We start from the raw sequence: 18,171 nt of genomic DNA, 5'->3' as shown, positions 1-18,171 counted from the left end.
GAAGACTTTGTCCTGCCATGGGTAAAACAAAACCAAACATTTGGTGAAGTGATAACAATGCTGAGTGAATCTGGAGTGACAAAGGTAGCAAAGACATGTGAAGAATCATGCTCGAACGTGAGGCAGAGGAACACTACAAGCGGTACCTAACTTGGGAGGTCATCCTCATTCACTGCCGTCGCGACCAGCTATTTCTAGCTGTAGTTACATTCTCTGGTTGGAGTGGCAGGGACACCGCTCGACACAGAAAAATAAGGTACCTTTTGTATGTTTCGAGTCTCTTCACGCTCATCAGTGGTAGAACCACTCACAGCAATAAGAATTGCTAGTTGATAAAAATCTCTTCACCTATCGCAAGACATCCGTGGTCGGCTATGTTGTGCAAAGAAAGAGCACAAAGCATCCTTGGTAGACGGCCAGTGCCCAATTCCTCCAGCTACAGCCATCTTCCCTAGCTTCAGGATTTCAGGATCTCTACTAAGGAGCAAAGTACGTGAGCGACCTCGGACATCATCTCGGAGGGGCCGACAAATTGAAATATCTGAAGAGGTGGTTCGGAGATTGATAGTGTCTTGACTCGATTGATGTTGTTGAGAAGAAGTGGCAGAAGACGATGAAGTTGGCTTTTGCTTCGTGAGATACTCCGGACGCAGTGATTGTGATTGGGCCGAGCTCAATCGCCACGGATTGCTTGGAGCTGCATGTTCATTGGCTATGGAGGTGTGGCTGTGATTCCGAAGTTGCGTCACCAATTCTGGTCTCGAAGGCACTCGGGCATCACGATGATGATGAGCCTCACTCGTATTTGAATTTCCAACACCGATCCTTCCGTTCATATCTTCTTGCTTCTCCAGGTAGAGACAAGGATAAAAGTCTTCTGTGCTTCTGAGCATTATCTTTCCTTCGCTTACACCACATTACACACGCCCCAAAATCCCTACTCATATCGCCCGCAGCTATGTCTGCCCCTTCTGAACCACCCCCATCCTACGCAGTGGCCACTGGGTCATCCACTGCCTCATCAAAACCTCCAGCTTCTTCACATCTTGGAGTCCCTCAAGAAAAGAATGGAATCCCAGCAGCGGCTAGAAGATCGATGGAAGACCTGCAGAGACCCTTACCTGAAGGGTGGGTGCGCTCATATGACCCCAAAGAGAACCACCAATTCTTCGTCAATACCAAGGAAGATCCACCAAAGTCGTACTGGGAACATCCCCTCGATATACCTGATGTGGTCAGGAGTCTAAGCCCCGAAGAGCGCGAAAGATTGCAAGACGAAGAAGACAAGATGAGGAAACGAGCTGCGCACACTCCCGAACCCTCTGATGACGAAAGTCATGCTCATCCCGAGTTGCCACCACGTCCAAATCAGGCTCAAAACCCGACGAAAAAGACGTTTGGCGAGAAATTCAAAGACAAGGTGACTGGCACCACTCACGAAGAGCGCGTAAAGGCCAGAGCCGAACGGGAGAAAGAGGAGCGTGAATACTACGAAGCACACATGAGACTTCGACAAGCAATGCAAAGAGCAGAGATGACTGGTCAACCGCAGTGGTTCGCCAAAGATCGAGACGGAAAAGACATCTACATCGAACCCTCAACTTCAGGTTACGGCTACGGTGGATACGGTCCCAGAGGTTACGGTGTCAATCCTTACACCAGTGGTCCCTATGCGAACCCCAATGCCAGGTTTATTCGGCCTGGTTATCCATATAGTCGACCTTATGGCGCGTATGGCGGCGGCGGACTCGGCATGCCTGTTGCCGGTGGTTTGCTCGGCGGCCTACTGCTGGGAGGGTTGCTATTCTAAGCCTATACCCCAGTATGCTGCCCTGACGGTATGCGATGACGTGGTTGGTTTCATGAATTTCCTGCTTGCGTAAGATATCCCTGGCGCGGAGTTTAGGTCCATCATTGATAGTGCATCGGTCACTTGGCTGGATGCAGTCACAACAATCATATTTCTCTTCGTTTCCCTTCGTTCCTTCATTTTCCTGCGCTCACTGGATCTTCCCGGGTATACTGATCTCTCAGAAAGATCTGAATATGCTTGCGACAGACACTTGCCGTCGAGGACAAGGGGTTGCCAGAACGTTTGTTCAATGGGGCTTTAATGGCGCAGCAACTGAAGATACTGAAGCAGAACTCGAAATAGGACCCGACGCGCTGCCTTTCTACCTAAAGACGGACTCAGTGAAGTACATACTGCCACCGTGAAGGAGATCGATGCCGGTGAAGATGGAGTACAGAACGAGATATATTGTATGTTACGGAGGCCGCCAGAAACAGAGTCAGAAAATGCAATATGGAGTCAAGGTTGAGTAGACACTGCAAGGCTTCAAGAAAGACGACAAGGCTGCGTTATCCGATTGCTCGGAGATCGGCGCACATTCCAGACTCGACATTCTTCATATGGAGTCGACAATGGCTCGCGGGATGATGTCTGCTCATATCGTGGTGAATTGCTTTATTTGGATTCACAACATCAAGCATGGCACTTAATAAGTTAGCTTTCAATATATCCTCTTCAGTTGTAAACATGCGGTAGTCTCGTTCTGTCTACGACTCCTTTGTGTCGTCGACCATTTTCGAGTCTCGATTCCCTTTCCATCTCCCTTTGCAGTGACACACCCAAGACAACCACCATGGGCGACCACACAGCCTTCTTCTATGGTAAGTTCAAGCGTACCCTGGTCCTCCATGCTGTGGAGCAACCTTCCTTTCCACCCTACCTACCGTAGTCACCTTTCTCGCTTTTCCTTATCGCCCCCTCAATGTGAGCAGGTCTAACCGCAATTCCAAAAGGAACCCTCATGGCCCCCGGAGTCCTGCACCGCGTGATCCACGGGACCCACGACCCCGAACCATGGCAGAAATCTCTCTTGACCGTACGGCCGGCTCTCCTGCAATCCTACCGCCGCCACCGCGTCCGGCACGCAGACTACCCAGCCATCCTCCCGCACTCCGACTCCTGCGTCCGGGGCTCCGTGGTCACGGGCCTGACCGAAGGCGATCTCTACCGTCTTGACATCTTCGAGGGCGACCAGTACACCCGGCGGAAAGTGCGAGTGCAAGTCCTCAAAGACGTCGGCCTCGACGAGGCCGCGGACGAAACCCACACCCAGATCGTCGAGGAAGCCGAGGCAGAGACGTACGTGTGGGAGGAGGGCGAGGATACACTTGAGCCGAAGGAGTGGGATTTTGAGGCATTCAAGCGCGACAAGATGAAGGCGTGGATGGGTATGGCCGAGGGAGACGACGGCGTCGAGATGGACGAGGGGTTTGCAGATGTGGATCGGGCCGTGGCTGAGCAGGAAAATGCTAAACAGGATAAGGGGAACGATCCTATGGGAGGACGAGGTGCAAATGGACATATCACGCGGCAGCTGAAAGAGGCGGCCGTATAGACGATCCCGCGTAAAGTGATCTGCCAGTTGATACCCATAAAGGACGCTATCGGGAAGAAACAAGTCTGACATTAGAAAGGTATTTCGTAGCCATGCTAACCACAAATCGCTCGCTCGAAGCTCCAGTACACCATCCTAGCCTGCATTGGACAGGACTACCAGAGTCCATAGCAGCCATACACCACCAGGGACTTTTTGAGAAGCAAAACCATTGCACGAAATCTAGCGACGACCGTGGCTTCGAACCGCACTGCCTTGCATCTGCTCCAGTTCTTGCTCCAATTGCTTGATAGCAGCGTGAGTCGACTCCAAATCCTTGTTCAAGCGATCTCTCTCTGCAATCAATTTCTGCTCCCAAGCTCTGAATCTCTGTTCTTCGACCTTGACTTGCTCAGTGAATCTCTTTCGCAGGGCCTCTTCTTCCTCCTTGAATTTGGGATTGTCCAATTTTCTGGGTCTGGCTTCACCGAATTTCCTCGTCTCCATTTGCTGGGCGCGGTATGCTTCGTAGTGGTTCTCTTCGGTAGTGTGGATGAGGTCGAGCATGTGGGTTCGGATAAGGATGGAGCGGAGTTTCTTGAAATCACAGTGCTCTTCGTTCTCGACTTCTGCGACACCCCAGGCATATTGTCGTCCCTTTACAATGCGTCCATCAGTGGTCTTAACATCTTTCTCGCTTCCAATGACGGCGAAAGGCATAGCGGCCATCAATGCGCGCGCATGCTGAGCAGCAGCCTCATCATCATCTTCAATGGGTGGTTGATAGATCTTGATGCCTTGTGCCTCAATGACGGCTCGGACACGGTGCTTGAAACGTGCAAGGTCGGCAGGAGAGAGCGTGTCGGCCTTGGCAATGACTGGAATCAAGTTGACACGCGTGCAGAGGCGCTTCATGACTTCGATGTCCAGTGGCTTCAAAGTGTGCCCCGTAGGACGAATGAAGTAGAGGCAGGTATGGACTCGGAGATCGATCTTGTCCTGTCGTTTTGGTTGCTGCTCCTGCAACATGTATGACTCGTGCTGGTCGTCAAGGAACTCGATGATGGGCATCCAGGAGTCTCGGTTGTTGACATAGTCGCCGAAGCCCGGTGTGTCAATAACAGTCAAGCGGACTGCGCTGGTCAGCACTGTCATTCACCCGGAGATCATCGTCCATACCTTTGAAGAACTTCTCTTCCAATTCAGCCTTTGTGATCTCAATTTCCACCGTCTTGTCGACCTGCTTAGCATGGCGTCTCTTGTGATCTTGATAATTCTTGATGGTGGTTGAGAAGAGTGTGTTGATGAAGGTTGTCTTTCCCAGGCCTGATTCACCAGCGACCTGATAGTTTTGTCAGCCTTTTGAGTCCTTTACAGAAGGCTGCATTCTTTACCATGATCGTAAAGGCTGCACCCCTCTTTGCGACAATCTTGTGTCGCTGGTTGGGGAGATTGGCGATGCCAATCGGTGAGGCAGCAGATTCCGCAGGGGGAGGAGCCATGTTGAACGTTCAAGACGAGATTACTGAGAGCGAGTGCGTTTAGAGTCGGGCAATGAAGGCTGACAGGACAGAATGATGGCCGAAAGGGAACGCGATGAGTTGTCAAACGCAGTCACAAGAGGAAAGATGCGGTGATGAATTAGGGGTCGTTGCACTTTCCCTACAAAAAACGCAGGGAACCATGAATGGTGGCCCCTGAAACTTGGGTTCCACGCCAAAAGCTCCCCCAGAATACACTAACCCAATAGCGTTAGGGCCGGAGCAGATCAACTTTTACGCCGACAACTTTTTTCGCAGCCCGCAGTTGATGGTGGGCATAGAAATTGCGACAATTCCAGCCTGGACATGATGAGACAATGAAGACAGAATTCAAGGTACGGAGGGAACTATACGTCAAGGAAGCAGTTACTGACAAAGCTGATAGTTCTCCAACCTTCTGGGCACTGTCTATGGCCGAGGGAATCTTGTCTTCACGCCCGATGGCAACTCTCTATTGTCGCCAGTGGGCAACAGGATCTCTGTCTTCAATTTGACGAAGTAAGGCACTGGACACCAGAATTTCTGGAGTAATCGCTGATCGACTATCGTCTAGAAACACTAGCTACACTCTCCCTTTCGCTCATCGAAAGAACATCACCCACCTCGACCTCACACCAGATGGGAACCTACTACTCACGATTGATGAAGATGGGCGAGCGATACTATCCATATTCCCCAGACGACTTGCTATCTACCACTTCTCATTCAAGACTCCGGTCACCTCTCTAGCGTTCTCACCAGACGGACTGCACTTTGTTGTTGGACTGGGAAGAAAGATACAAACGTGGAGGACACCCTCAACACCCAGTGGAGCTGCCAATGGAGACCTTGAATTCGCGCCCTTCGTGCTTCTTCGGGAATATGGCGGCCATTTCGATGAGGTGAGGCACCTCAGCTGGTCAGGCGACTCGCGTTTCTTCCTGAGCGCTTCCAAGGATCTGAATGCCCGGATATGGAGTTTGGAGCCTGAGGATGGTTTCGAGCCAACGGTGCTATCCGGCCACAGACAACAAGTCAGGAATGCCTGGTTCTCGGCCGACCAAGAATCGATCTATACTGTCAGTGAAGACGGAGCTCTTTTCCGGTGGGAGTTCGCGCCCAGACAACAAAACGAGGACGAGGACCCAACTGAGCTTGCTGACGAAAGATGGCGAATTGTGCAGCGGGAGTATTTCATGCAGAATGCCAAATTAAAATGTGCTGTATACCACCCAGCCACGAACTTGCTCACTGTTTGTTTCGACAATGGCCTGTTTTCTCTGTATGAGATTCCATCATTCTCCAACATCCACAGCCTATCCATGGCTTCTTCTCCTATCTCTACCGTCACCATCAATAAGACAGGAGAATGGCTGGCAATGGGATCTTCCAAGACTGGTCAGCTGCTCGTGTGGGAGCATGCTTCGGAGTCGAACATCCTCAAGCAGTCCTCCCACCTCGATGCTCTCACCACGTTGTCATATTCCCCGGACTCGACACGAATCATCACAGGAGCTGATGATGGACTGATCAAAATCTGGGACATAGCATCTGGCTTTCACATAGCAACCTTCACCGAGCACACTTCAGCAGTTACGGCATCGGCATATTCAAGGAGAGGAAATATCCTTTTTACTTCATCTCTCGATGGCTCAGTCCGTGCTTGGGATATGCTCAGATATCGGAACTTCCGAACGTTCACCGCCCCAACGCGGTTATCTTTCTCCTGTCTAGCCATAGATCCGTCAGCCGAAGTGGTTTGCGCAGCATCTCACGATTCCTTCGACATCCACTTATGGTCGGTTCAGACCGGTGCTCTGCTCGATCAGCTATCTGGGCATGAAGGCCCTATATCCACGCTCGCTTTCACACCAGATGGACGATATCTTGTCTCAGGATCTTGGGATCACACTATCCGTGTATGGTCGGTCTTTGACAGGTCGCAGACTTCTGAAGTGCTGCAACTCACCTCAGACCTCCTATGTATTGCTATTCGCCCCGACTCTGCGCAAATTGCTGCTTCCACACTGGATGGGTCTCTCACATTCTGGAGTCTTAACACATCAATACAGGAGTCTGGCCTTGACGGCCGACGAGACGTAAGTGGAGGCCGTACATTGACCTCTCGACGCACCGCGGCTTCGACGCCAGGCACGAAATCATTCAACACAATTACGTATTCTGCTGACGGAACCTGCTTGCTTGCGGCAGGAAACAGCAAGTATATCTGCTTGTACTCGGTCACCACTCTGACATTGATTAAGAAGTACACCGTCTCTATCAATTTGAGTTTGGACGGTACTCAAGAATTCCTCAACTCCGCTGCCATAATGTCTAACGGCCTTCCTCGGGATATGATCGATACTGAAGGCGACGCAAGTGATCTTGAAGACAGAATTGATCGAAGCTTGCCGGGAGTCAAGCGTGGCAGAGATGCCACGGCCAGAACTCTTCGGACAGAAGTACGTGTTACTAGCGTCGAGTTCGCTCCTACCGGCAGAAGCTTCTGCGCAGCAAGTACGGAAGGTTTGTTGATTTATAGCCTCGATAACACGGGTATGGAGGACTTCGATCCTTTTGACCTCGACATCGACGTCACGCCACAGAACATCCGTGCGATCCTCAAGCAGCCTGAACCGGAACATCTCAAAGCGCTGATCATGGCGTTCAGATTGAATGACAGACCTCTGTTGCGAAAGGTCTATGAGTCTGTGCCCTACGAGGCAATACCGCTTTTGATCCGGGAGCTGCCTAAGGTATACCTTGGTCGACTGTTGATGCTTTTGGGACAACAGATGGAAAATAGCCCGCATCTTGAGTTCGCCTTACGTTGGGTTGGTGAAGTCTTGAGTGTCCACGGACGCTACATCAAGGAAAGGCAAGGCGAGTTCGCCAGTGAACTCCGGGCAGTGCTACGAGGAGTAGACGGTGTAGGAAAAACAGTCAGAACGCTGAGCGAGCGTAACGCATTTGAGATTGAGTTCCTGTGTCAGCAATCTTCAAGCAACGATCAATCTGCGCTTCAACTGCTTGGGGAGAAGCAACACTCGCTCACTAATGGTTTCGTCAATGGCGCGAATGACGATGAAGGCGAATGGATGGGCCTTGAGTGAACGGTCTGGTGACGCTCTCTATTTCGAATGACCCTCTCTCTGGGGTTGATGACACGGAAGCCCCGACTTCGCAGCATTTGTGGCTGGACAATTCTATCATAGCTACATCACCACCGACGATATCGACGTGGATGCAAAGAGTCCAGTCATTATTCCACAGCCCAAGATCCCAGCTGTCTATGGCCTTGGCTTCTAGCTGCTGTGACTTCTTGACATGTTCACACATGTTGATGAGTCGGTCGAATGTGGTCGACAACTTCAAAGTACGGCAGATGCGGTCTGTGAGTCAGGCAAGTTTCTTGCTGGGAGAGTGTCTTTAGCTACGCTGTTGTCAGCCGGCCTGATTGAAGTCTTTGGGCGACTCGTCCATGATGTCGACTGTCACGAGACTTTGTCTGTTAACAATGCCTTGCTTCGCGCAAACCAAGCATGGTGTACCGTTTGTCGTTATGCAGGCTCGTATGATCCCTGGATTCCCCCGAATGACTCCCCGATCTTTAAGATACTGAAGACAAGGCCTCAGTCTGTGCCATACAACCAAGACAGCCAGACACAGCAACTTGAATTCTTACAACCCTTTCAGCTACAGCAGATCTAGCAGATCAAATTCACTAACTACATCCAAGATGTACTACAGTGCCAATTCGACAAAATTCCCATCAACCAGGGGAAGTACAAACTTTCCTGCTGCAAATATTGTCAAATGGTCGATGACACACCTAAGATTGAAGAACATAAACCGATGTGTGTGGAGAATCCGAATCGCAAATGAAGCAACTCGCCCAGCTTGTTGCGAGCTTGAGCATGTACCCAACCACTGGACGAGATTCGACTCTCGGTTCAGCTTTCTATCATGCGGCCGCAGAAGTCTGATGGCGTGCTTACGCCTGCGCTGTGGTCGTTTGTAGCTCTCAGACACAGGGAAGGCTCGAAGGTCTTGGGGCATGGGCTCAAGAACACCATAGCGACTGTGTTGTTGTTCTTGTTTTCACCCACTTCGTCTGTGGGCGCCGACTTTAAGCTGTATGGAGCAAGACTAAGGCCCAGTAGCAATTAAAGCTGGCTTTTCACGAACAATTCCCTATGTAGATACTGATCTCCTCATGCTTTTCAGCCCGGGCAGTATATCCGGGCTTCTCATCCGTCAGTGCCTCAGCCTTACGGCTAGAGCATCAGTCCCCAAGATGGGCCATTAGAGCCGAGTTCCGGGGTACGGAGTCAAGGTCCTCGGATTGCTTGACTGTTGCTTGTCCCGACCCCATATATCATCCCGTCTTCCTTGCGCCTTGTATCTTGTCCCACCGCCGGCATCAGATGGAACTTTTTGAGATTGCAGCAGAGACAAGAGCAGATAACACAGAAAGAGGCATAAGTCTGATGTTACATCCGTAGTTCAGGCCACCTCTATCATCGGTTACCTATTTGCCAAAAGTTTGAGGCCGTCAGTTGATCTGCGCGAGAATGACGCAAGGATTCAAGAATTGATCCAACTTGCGGTCGACAACCTGGTGTTTCAAAAAGAACGTTCATTACGCTACAATGCGCAGTTTCGAGCACATGGTCAGATCTGACCTCTTGATTCGTCCTTACACATAACAACATTCTTGCCTCCACGAAGCTCGCTGGTGGCAAAAGCTATATTGATGCTTGTTTCATCCACAATATACCTTGACTCCTCGCCATGATCTACGACCATGTGTTGCCTGGTGCGTCCTCGTGCGTGTGATCTCAACGTCATACTCCGACCATCCCACCATACCGGGATACTCATCTTCGGTATGGCATATAAGATACCGCTCGTGTTGTACAACTCCAATGGATATCGAGCCAACTTGTGCCTTGGCCTGGCTCTGTCACTACTGACACCGCAGAAGTGTTTCAGAAGTTTTTGTTGGCAAATCTTATAAGATGCAGGACAATCAGCACGAAGAACGTCTACGTGCCCTGCGAGGTGCTACTGAGCGAGATATCACCTTCCAAGGTCTCCCCACGGGCCAAGAAGATTTACTCTCTGACGCCTTGTACCCAGAGGATATCTACAAAGACAAAACATACTGGGCCGACCTATCAACAAGCAAACGTGCAAAGTGGGTCTACGAGCAACACCAGAGTGAAGCCCGCCGAGAACTCAGCGCGGTATGGAACATGTTCAAGGCGGACCCCCTTGCTCCTCTTGGTCAGTATCTTCACAACTATGCTGTCACTGGAGTGGGTTTCTTCACCGAGGGATACGTCCTGTTCTCGGTGGGCAATATCCTTCCTCTGCTGGAGGTCGTTTGGCCAAATTGCTGGAAAAAGCATACAATCTGTGACAAGACCATGGTCCAGGCCATTTCATATATGGAGATTCTGGGCATTATTGCCGGGCAAATCCTCGTTGGTTTCATAGGCGACTGGGTTGGTCGTCGATGGGGCTTGATTCAAGATGCAACGATCATGTTGACAGGCACGATTCTGTTGGTCGCCATGTGGGGCGAGACGCTATCCGGCTGGACCGTTATGTACGGTGTCTCACTATTCTGGTTTTCTGTCGGAGTGGGTGGGGAGTACCCCATGACCTCCGTCACAGCAATGGAGGGTGTTCATGGTCAAGCGTCCACCAAACACGATCGCCTACATCGAGGTCGCTCCGTAGCACTGGCGTTTCTGATGCAGGGCTGGGGGCAACTGGCGAACCAATTGGTCCTCATCCTAGTTATGCTCATCTTCAACCACAGCATCAATCCCGGGTATGGGCACACGGCAACTCAAGCCACGTTTCGCATCAGCTTTGCGATAGCCGCCCTGTTCCTGCTCTACTTTCTCTATCTTCGTGTCTACCACCTCAAAGGCGTCGACCACTTCTTGAAGGCCTCCAGGCAGAAGACAAATGTCACTGGGTACGATGTCAAATCTCTGAAGCTCGTCACCAATCACTACTGGCACCGATTGCTTGCCACTAGCGTCTGTTGGTTCTGCAACGACTTCCCCTTCTACGGCAATCAAATCTTCAGAAATGTCTTCCTGCAGATTGTGACGTCGAGCTCCTCTGAAGTCGGCGAGCTTTGGCTCTACAACCTCATCAACATCGGATGCGAACTGGCAGGGTACTATCTCGCTGCGTTGCTCATGGATCATAAACATTACGGTCGAAAGCGAATGCAAGCGGTTGGGTTCATAATGTCCTTTATTCTGTTCATCATCGCGGCAGGTGCATTCCCCATCCTAAACAAGAAGGGTCCTGGTGGCAAGGCTTTCGAGTTTATCTATTTCTTCAGCAGCTTCTGGATACAATTCGGACCCAACTCAACCACGTTCCTCCTGGCCGGTGAGGTGTATCCTGCGCCAGTTCGCGCCACTGCACATGGATTCAGTGCTGCCGTTGGTAAACTAGGTGCACTGGCTGCGACCGTCCTGTATAACTACATAGGGAGCAGAACGAAATTCTGGGTAAGCACAGCACTCTATCCACTCAACCGCGTTGCTGACTTCAGAATACAGGTCGTTAGCTGGTTTGGTCTTATTGGCTTTATTCTCACGATCGTGTTCATTCCAGACACCACCGGATTAGATCTTCGCGAACAGGAGCGCTACTGGTACTATGTCAAAGACGGTCGAGCTCAGGATTATCACGGTGTTGCGATCCACCCTCGGCACATCAGCCTCTTTGAACGGGTGGTGCTCAAACGACACCTAAACTACAATCCTGAGCTAGATCGGAACGCCAAGATCGACGAGCTGAGGGACTTGTACCATAAGGTTGAGGGGAACAAGGCTGCAGAATCGGATGACGAGAAGACTCTGAGAAAGGACAGTGAGTTCATCCCGGATGATGTTAGCAGGTATTTTGAGCTTGAGAAGGCAAACGGCCAGTAAGGTATTTTGAAAATTGGCACATGCGTCAACCATAACTCTAGGACTATAACAAAGAAGATGGCCATTGGATTGATCAATAATTATCCAATACTTCTTCGACGCGTGCTGGACCTTGACATAGTGGTGACACACCCCTTAATATAATCTATATAATATTAAACCGCAGATTCTCCATCGCAATCGACCATAGGATTTGTGGAAAGCAGGACTTCCCGTTCGCTCAGTCGTACTTAAGCCACATGCCGAGTGACAATTTGCGAATCCTCGTTGTTGATTGTCTTTGCGTTTTGCTGTTCGACAGTAAGACTTTTTAATATGTCTTTGCTGGTCAGCATCTCCACTGTTACAAAAAGCACAACGTTACACGGAGTCATCGGCTGATGAGGCTTGACACACTTGAAGGCTTTCGAGGCTGCAAGGCTGAATAGATTGTGGTCTTGGCGGCTCAAGAGGAGTTCCATCGACGCCGAGCTCACCTCGCGCCTCACTCGCTCACCCCCCAACTCACCTGCCCTAAGAGAGGGATACACAAGGAGAAGGATAAAATCCGTCATAGAGGGATGTATAATAGCATTCTTTGACAAGTTTCTAGCCGCACTGTCGACCGGTCAAGCCTTTCCAGGCCGATTCTGTGGTCTCAGCAGAAGTCTCCCCGAGTTGTCGTCCGTCGTCAGTTGAACGTCAACCGCCTGAGCAGCCTTATCAATCTCACTGGTTTTGCTGTACAGCTTTTGGCTGTCTATGACATTCTCGGCAATCCCATGGTAGAGCAAAGCGAGCGTCGAGTCCTTCCACAACTCAGCACCATGAGACCGAGTCTCGAGGATGGCCATCACCAGCGAGACTGCGGCAGCGGCAACGAGGATGGCGGGGAGCGTGATCCAGCACCATCGGACGTGCACGAAGACCACTTGCTCGACGAGACTGCCTGACACCGTCTCCGTCGAATACTCAAGATTCAGGCTCGTCAGAGAATGACTGATGTTAGTGAGGGCAGACGGCAGCCCGCCATGGGACAGAATATGTTCGATGAAAGAGTAGCCGGAAGGTGTGGGCACAAAGGTCGAACCAGGTTCTATTCCGGAGTCGTAAAACAAGAAAGGGGCGGCGACAGACACGGTTGCAGAGATGGCTGACACAATTGGGTCGACCCAAGGACCAAGAGGAGAAGCCCAGGTATAGTTGGAGATGTCTGTTAAGAGCCTCCAGTCAAAGATGCAGAATGCTTCGTGCTCTACATCGACAAATGAAGGCACGGCGCTTGGCCACGGTATCACCCTGCTGTACTTCTTTAGAGTGTCGTCGAATTCAAAACACGTGGCTGCTTCTAGCGGAGACTCAGAGGGGTCCTCGCCGAAAGATGCCAGTTTGCGTAGACGCGATTGATAGAATTGCGAGTCCACCAGCTTGGTGTGCTCTTGAGAGTCCTGGACTGAGATTGAGTAGGTATTCATACAGGGCGAAACGCTACATATCACGGCTGAAGCAATACCACAGCCGGATGCGCTGACGACAGGAGCGAGCACAATTTCGTACATCTGTAGGACCATCCGCTGCTGTAGTTCATATTGAGAAGCGGTGCCCGTAGCGTCCGAGTCGTTTCCCTTAGCGGAAACAGTGTACCTATAGTTTGATAAGTTCCAGATACGTCGAGTAGGGGAATGTCGCGACATGTGTTGTTACTATAACATTCCTCATATCCAACCGTCGTTGAGGCGTTGACGACCAGAGAAGAGACCGGCTCAAAGGAAGGCAGAGAGAACTTGCAGTTGGTGATCTTGTACTCTTCCGCGGTGTAGTTGTCAACATTCCAGTCAAGAGGATGATCACAATCAATGATCTTGGCCTGGCTAGTGACATCTTCACATTGAGAGCACCAGCCGACGGAGCGCACATCCGGCCAGGTGCAATTTCGCGATGGGCATGCCGGATTACGTGGATAATAGTCTGAGAATGTACCAAGTGCGACAGCGTCTTGGGCCACCGTGGAGCGGCCTAGATCCGGGATAAATGTCGCTCTTCGGGCTGAAGCATTTGCAGAAGGCACTACTTTCGGAGTAATAGGATAGTCAATAAGCTATTGGACAAAGGGATCGAAGGCTAGGGCAAAGATCGTGATCAAGGCCCCCAGCGACGCAGTCGAGGCAGCAACGCGTCCCAGCAGCATTTTGAAAGAACCGAGCGGGCCGCGACTCGCTTCATCAATGGCTTGCACGTCGCGTAGACGTCTTGGTCGGCTCCTAAACCATGTCCATTTTTTCTGTCCAAGTGTTGCCGCAGTGACGTAGATTAAGGATGAGCGGGTCCCCGTCGCCAATATGGAGATAATAGTGTTGAAGGTGATGTATTTTACCAGCTGGGGACGCGGTTTGTTGTTAAAAACAGCCAAGGTGACGACGATGGCGACCAGGCAGAGGATGCTAAACACGATGGCGCCAATCTCTGGGATCCAGCTGTCGGAAAATGTCCTCTCGAACCACGCAAAGAGCAACGTTTTGCGGCTCTGGATAGGATCTTGTGCCGGCTTTGTCGATATAGTCACAATCGCAGATGCGCCATGTGGAGGATCTTCCACGGACTCTGATGCAGCGTCATGGCTAGTCGCAGCAGTCACTGGTTGTGGATGACTGTTCTGATCTAGGGACAAGGCTGAGCTGGTGCCTGTAGCTTTCGAGTGGTCTGAATCGCCCTCAATCAACGGTGGCGCGGGCGCCTGGTGGTTGGAAGCAGCCAGATTTGCTTCATCCTGCGCACTCATTGTTTGGAGAAAGAGATCACAGTGCAAGTGACCTTATTCGACACAGGGTGTTGTTATGAGGGAGGAGAACGAGAATTCAGGATGCTGTGGACATTTCGAAACAAATCGCGGGCAACGTAGAAATCCTGGACTTGACTAGTCGGAATTCTACCACTCTGCAAATGCTGGCTCGCTCCATCATTTTGTCTGCTGGATGGCATTTGTCATTGGGCAGAGTGTTGGCTACCTTCACTAAGCGAGGTGAAGGGGAGCGGAGCACCTTCCATATACATGTCGTGTCTCCGTTGGGGGCCAAATTGACATTGCCATGGCACAAAAGGCCGGGATCGGGAAATCGTTCATGGGAAAGAGAGTCAAGCACAAGTGAGCGCCGAGCAGGTTATGGCAGGAAGTGTATTGACCAGCCATCGCATCAAAATCTGTCGCCAACGTCTGCAGGCTTGCGTGAGCGCCGTTGCCCATCATGAGGAGCGCTTCGGGAGATGCATTTCCAGCACCATGTAGGTGCCATGCAGCTGGAGGTATCCTGGCGATCAGCATAGTTGCTTGCGAGCTATCGCGTGGAAAGCAGGCGCAGAGAGAGGGATGGTACGTAGTAGATTTAGTCCGGAGACATCGCGCAAGATGCGTCCCTCTTCAGACCTTGTTGAGCTATAGCTCATCGACGTCCGGTGATGTAAACCACCCAGACTAGCCGGGTGGCCGCCGGGCGCCTTATACCAGGTTCGGTGACCTAGGATGTGTGGCTGTTCGTTGTGTTTGCTCTTCCATGGCGACCGAACCACAGCATATCTTTAAAGGCGCTGTACCGCGAGGGCGATGGGGGCTCATGGGGCTGCCAATGACTTCGACGCGGATGGAACTCGATATGAGAGAGAGACACTGTCAAGTCGACTGTCGTTAAGCAACCGCGACGTGGGCCGTGCCGCCTTGGTTAGGGGGCCGAGCTTACACAACGAGGCTCACAAGGCGTCTCGGGCAGGCGGACTCAGCCTTACCTCAGCTGTGTTTCCCCGTGTTTCGTGCGTAAGCAGGCTCTGTTAAGGGGATGCACCGTCGCTCGAACTTTATCATTGGTGCTTTCTTGTCTCAGGCAGCTCAGAGTCTCAGACAGGTTTCAGCTCGCAAATCGACACAGTACCGCCATCGCCACAGCGACGATGTTAGCGAAGCCGGTTTCCCTTCACTAACTAATTAAACTGTTAAACCACAGTCTATATGTCGACTAGAAGACTAGTATGATCTAGTATAGTCCTCTAGAGTCTAGAATAGGGATATTAAAACTACTAAGTTTATAAGCAGTATAAGATAGGTCTGAGGGTTTTATTCTAGTCTAGACGAGGGTGCGCTGTCCGTCGATTGACCTCGTCCTGGCACCATCATGAATCTACCTGGCTCGCTGGTATGTGCTCTGTATCTAAGCTCTCAAACGACCGCCGAATCCCACATCTTTCCCCATGTGCGCTTGAAGGCACTCTGTCTTTTTTCCACATCGGCATTGGCGGCAATAGTTTCCCAGTACTCACACTCTTTGTCAATTTGCTCCTTACCTTCATAGATGTTGACTTCTGACCACTTGGCATGCTTCGTTCTCTTGATGATTTTCCACACGCCGAACAACACCACGACATAAGGAACTCCAAAGTATGTCGTTATAAACCCTTGTGTGTTCCACGGGACGAAATAATCGAATCCGAGGAACAGAATGAGTGTGATGCCAGTGGCAATGCCAATGTAGGCGTGGTATGGCATGAACGGTGCTTTCCAAGGTAAAGTGTCCCTGCTGATGCCTTGAGCCTCGAGAGACTTGTAGAACCCTACCCAGACAATCATCATCATGGAGTAGGTGATGAGCGTCGCGCAGGTGGACAAACCGACGAACCAGCTGAAGACGGTGGCCGAACTGTTACTGGCAACCATGAAGGTCAGGCAGGATATCAATGCCACCACTATGACAGCATAGATTGGCACTCCCTTCTTGGTACATTTGCGGAGGAATTTGGGCGCTTGGCCGTCAACGGAGAGCTGATACAGCGTCCTGGTCGAAGTATAAAAGTAGGCGTTTCCACAACTCCAACCCGAGGTGAGAATCACAAAGTTCACAAGGCTGTCTAGCCCTTTGATACCTAGATTCTTGATACCGATCACAAAGGGAGAGGCAGCCGAGCCCGTGGAGCCGGTTGCGAGGGCACTGAGCAAACGTGGGTCTCTGCTGTTGCAGATGATGCCAACTGCAAGTACACCGAGAAGGTAGAATCCTGCCACTCGCACCCAAATCAATCGGGCCATTCGTGGGATCGTCTTTCGCGGATTCTCGATCTCACCCGCCGCAAGAGCGATCATATCAGGACCTCCAAGGGAGAAGGCGGCGTATCGCATGGCGACGAACCAACCCAGGAATCGCCCTGTGGTCCCGGTCGTGTAGTACTCGTGCATAGCGTTGCCATGTTTCCAATTGCGGAAGCCATAGGCGTCGTGTTTCGGGTTGCCGCCCACCATCGTGATGAAGGTGAGGAGGGCCAGCCCAACGACGAGCAGGACCTTGAGAATGGAGAAGATGAACTCAGCTTCTCCATAGTACCTGCGGAGCTAACATCAGCACTGATTCAGGCCCAGACACCTCCTCGACGCAGGACATACTTCACGGCGAATACATTGATGGCGATAATGATCACCATGGCCATCAACACCCATACAGCTCCGTTGACGGGAATGCCCCAATAACCCATGACGGACACCACAGCTGAAGCCTCTGTGCAGACCAATACGGCGGCCGCGTAGAAGTACGCATAGCCAAATGCGAAACCAAACGCTGGATCTACGAATCGATTCGCCATCTCGAAGATCCCGCGACGCATGGGTAGGAAGGTTGACAACTCGCCCACGCATATGGTTGTCGGAATCACAAACAGAATGGGGTAAATGATGAATGCCAGCAAAATGGACAAGGGCCCTCCTTCGGAGAGAGCACCTCCAATGCCGACGAACAAGCCTGTGCCAATACTGCCACCGATGGCCATCAGCTGGACATGTCGAGAAGTCAGGCCACGCTTGGTGTGGCCGTACTTGACCTCCTCGGCGTCGATAGCCTCTCCTGCCTCGACTGTAGGAGCCTCTCCCAATCCCACCTCTTTGCTGTCCATTTGTTTCTCGGCCATCTTTTCGATTTTGTCGGATGCTTGTCGAGACCGGTTGACTCTAGACAGCGTTCGATTGTGTTATATGGATACTCCATCCTGCGGACGATGGATATCAGCACCCCAGATTAACGGGCAGATAAGATAGTAGGACATCAGCGTGAAAGAAGCATGCTATCGTCGACATTCCACGCGGTTACATTGGACTCGCATCGTTCTCTTCCTTGGGTTCCACAAAAGTACAAAGAAATAGCCATATCTGGTAAGCCTATGATAAGGCAGTCTATTGAAGGACGGTGGTGCCCCACAAAATGCTCCTCGACTTGCTTCAACCAGGCAATGATTGGCATCTAAACAAGTATCGAGAAGCAACTACGGCCCGTTGCCAAGCCGCCGGCATAG

At 51.3% G+C, this 18,171-nt stretch overlaps 7 protein-coding genes across 7 annotated transcripts; 4 read left to right on the top strand and 3 right to left on the bottom strand.

Moving 5' to 3' along the window:
• Window positions 1-958: 958 nt before the first annotated feature.
• Window positions 959-1,810, top strand: PV05_02340 (uncharacterized protein; the record flags this gene model as incomplete). Its single annotated transcript, XM_013462910.1, has 1 exon — window positions 959-1,810. One exon carries the CDS (start codon window positions 959-961, stop codon window positions 1,808-1,810), a length of 852 nt encoding a protein of 283 aa, XP_013318364.1.
• An 835-nt stretch (window positions 1,811-2,645) lies between these two features.
• On the top strand, window positions 2,646-3,407 carry PV05_02339 (uncharacterized protein; the record flags this gene model as incomplete). The annotated part of the gene is made up of 2 exons (XM_013462909.1): window positions 2,646-2,673; window positions 2,806-3,407. 2 exons carry the CDS (start codon window positions 2,646-2,648, stop codon window positions 3,405-3,407), a joined length of 630 nt encoding a protein of 209 aa, XP_013318363.1.
• Window positions 3,408-3,454: 47 nt separating this feature from the next.
• On the bottom strand, window positions 3,455-5,059 carry PV05_02338 (uncharacterized protein). The gene is made up of 3 exons (XM_013462908.1): window positions 4,781-5,059; window positions 4,566-4,728; window positions 3,455-4,519 (listed from the first exon to the last, which is right to left on the bottom strand). Exons 1-3 carry the CDS (start codon window positions 4,886-4,888, stop codon window positions 3,630-3,632), a joined length of 1,161 nt encoding a protein of 386 aa, XP_013318362.1. The 5' UTR covers window positions 4,889-5,059; the 3' UTR covers window positions 3,455-3,629.
• A 166-nt stretch (window positions 5,060-5,225) lies between these two features.
• PV05_02337 (uncharacterized protein) lies at window positions 5,226-9,108 on the top strand. Its single transcript, XM_013462907.1, has 3 exons — window positions 5,226-5,262; window positions 5,313-5,425; window positions 5,481-9,108. Exons 1-3 carry the CDS (start codon window positions 5,245-5,247, stop codon window positions 8,017-8,019), a joined length of 2,670 nt encoding a protein of 889 aa, XP_013318361.1. The 5' UTR covers window positions 5,226-5,244; the 3' UTR covers window positions 8,020-9,108.
• Window positions 9,109-9,927: 819 nt separating this feature from the next.
• PV05_02336 (uncharacterized protein) lies at window positions 9,928-11,874 on the top strand (the record flags this gene model as incomplete). The annotated part of the gene is made up of 1 exon (XM_013462906.1): window positions 9,928-11,874. The coding sequence occupies one exon, from the start codon at window positions 9,928-9,930 to the stop codon at window positions 11,872-11,874; it is 1,947 nt and encodes a 648-aa protein (XP_013318360.1).
• Window positions 11,875-12,482: 608 nt separating this feature from the next.
• Window positions 12,483-14,632, bottom strand: PV05_02335 (uncharacterized protein; the record flags this gene model as incomplete). Its single annotated transcript, XM_013462905.1, has 3 exons — window positions 12,483-13,478; window positions 13,523-13,920; window positions 14,053-14,632. The coding sequence occupies 3 exons, from the start codon at window positions 14,630-14,632 to the stop codon at window positions 12,483-12,485; spliced, it is 1,974 nt and encodes a 657-aa protein (XP_013318359.1).
• Window positions 14,633-16,057: 1,425 nt separating this feature from the next.
• Window positions 16,058-17,790, bottom strand: PV05_02334 (uncharacterized protein; the record flags this gene model as incomplete). The annotated part of the gene is made up of 2 exons (XM_013462904.1): window positions 16,058-17,213; window positions 17,273-17,790. 2 exons carry the CDS (start codon window positions 17,788-17,790, stop codon window positions 16,058-16,060), a joined length of 1,674 nt encoding a protein of 557 aa, XP_013318358.1.
• Between the last annotated feature and the right edge of the window lie 381 nt (window positions 17,791-18,171).

Source organism: Exophiala xenobiotica, assembly GCF_000835505.1.
Source record: "Exophiala xenobiotica strain CBS 118157 unplaced genomic scaffold supercont1.2, whole genome shotgun sequence".
Classification (NCBI taxonomy): Eukaryota; Fungi; Ascomycota; class Eurotiomycetes; order Chaetothyriales; family Herpotrichiellaceae; genus Exophiala; species Exophiala xenobiotica.
The sequence above is the reverse complement of the archived record's forward strand: the minus strand, read 5'-3'. Positions and strand labels throughout refer to the sequence as shown.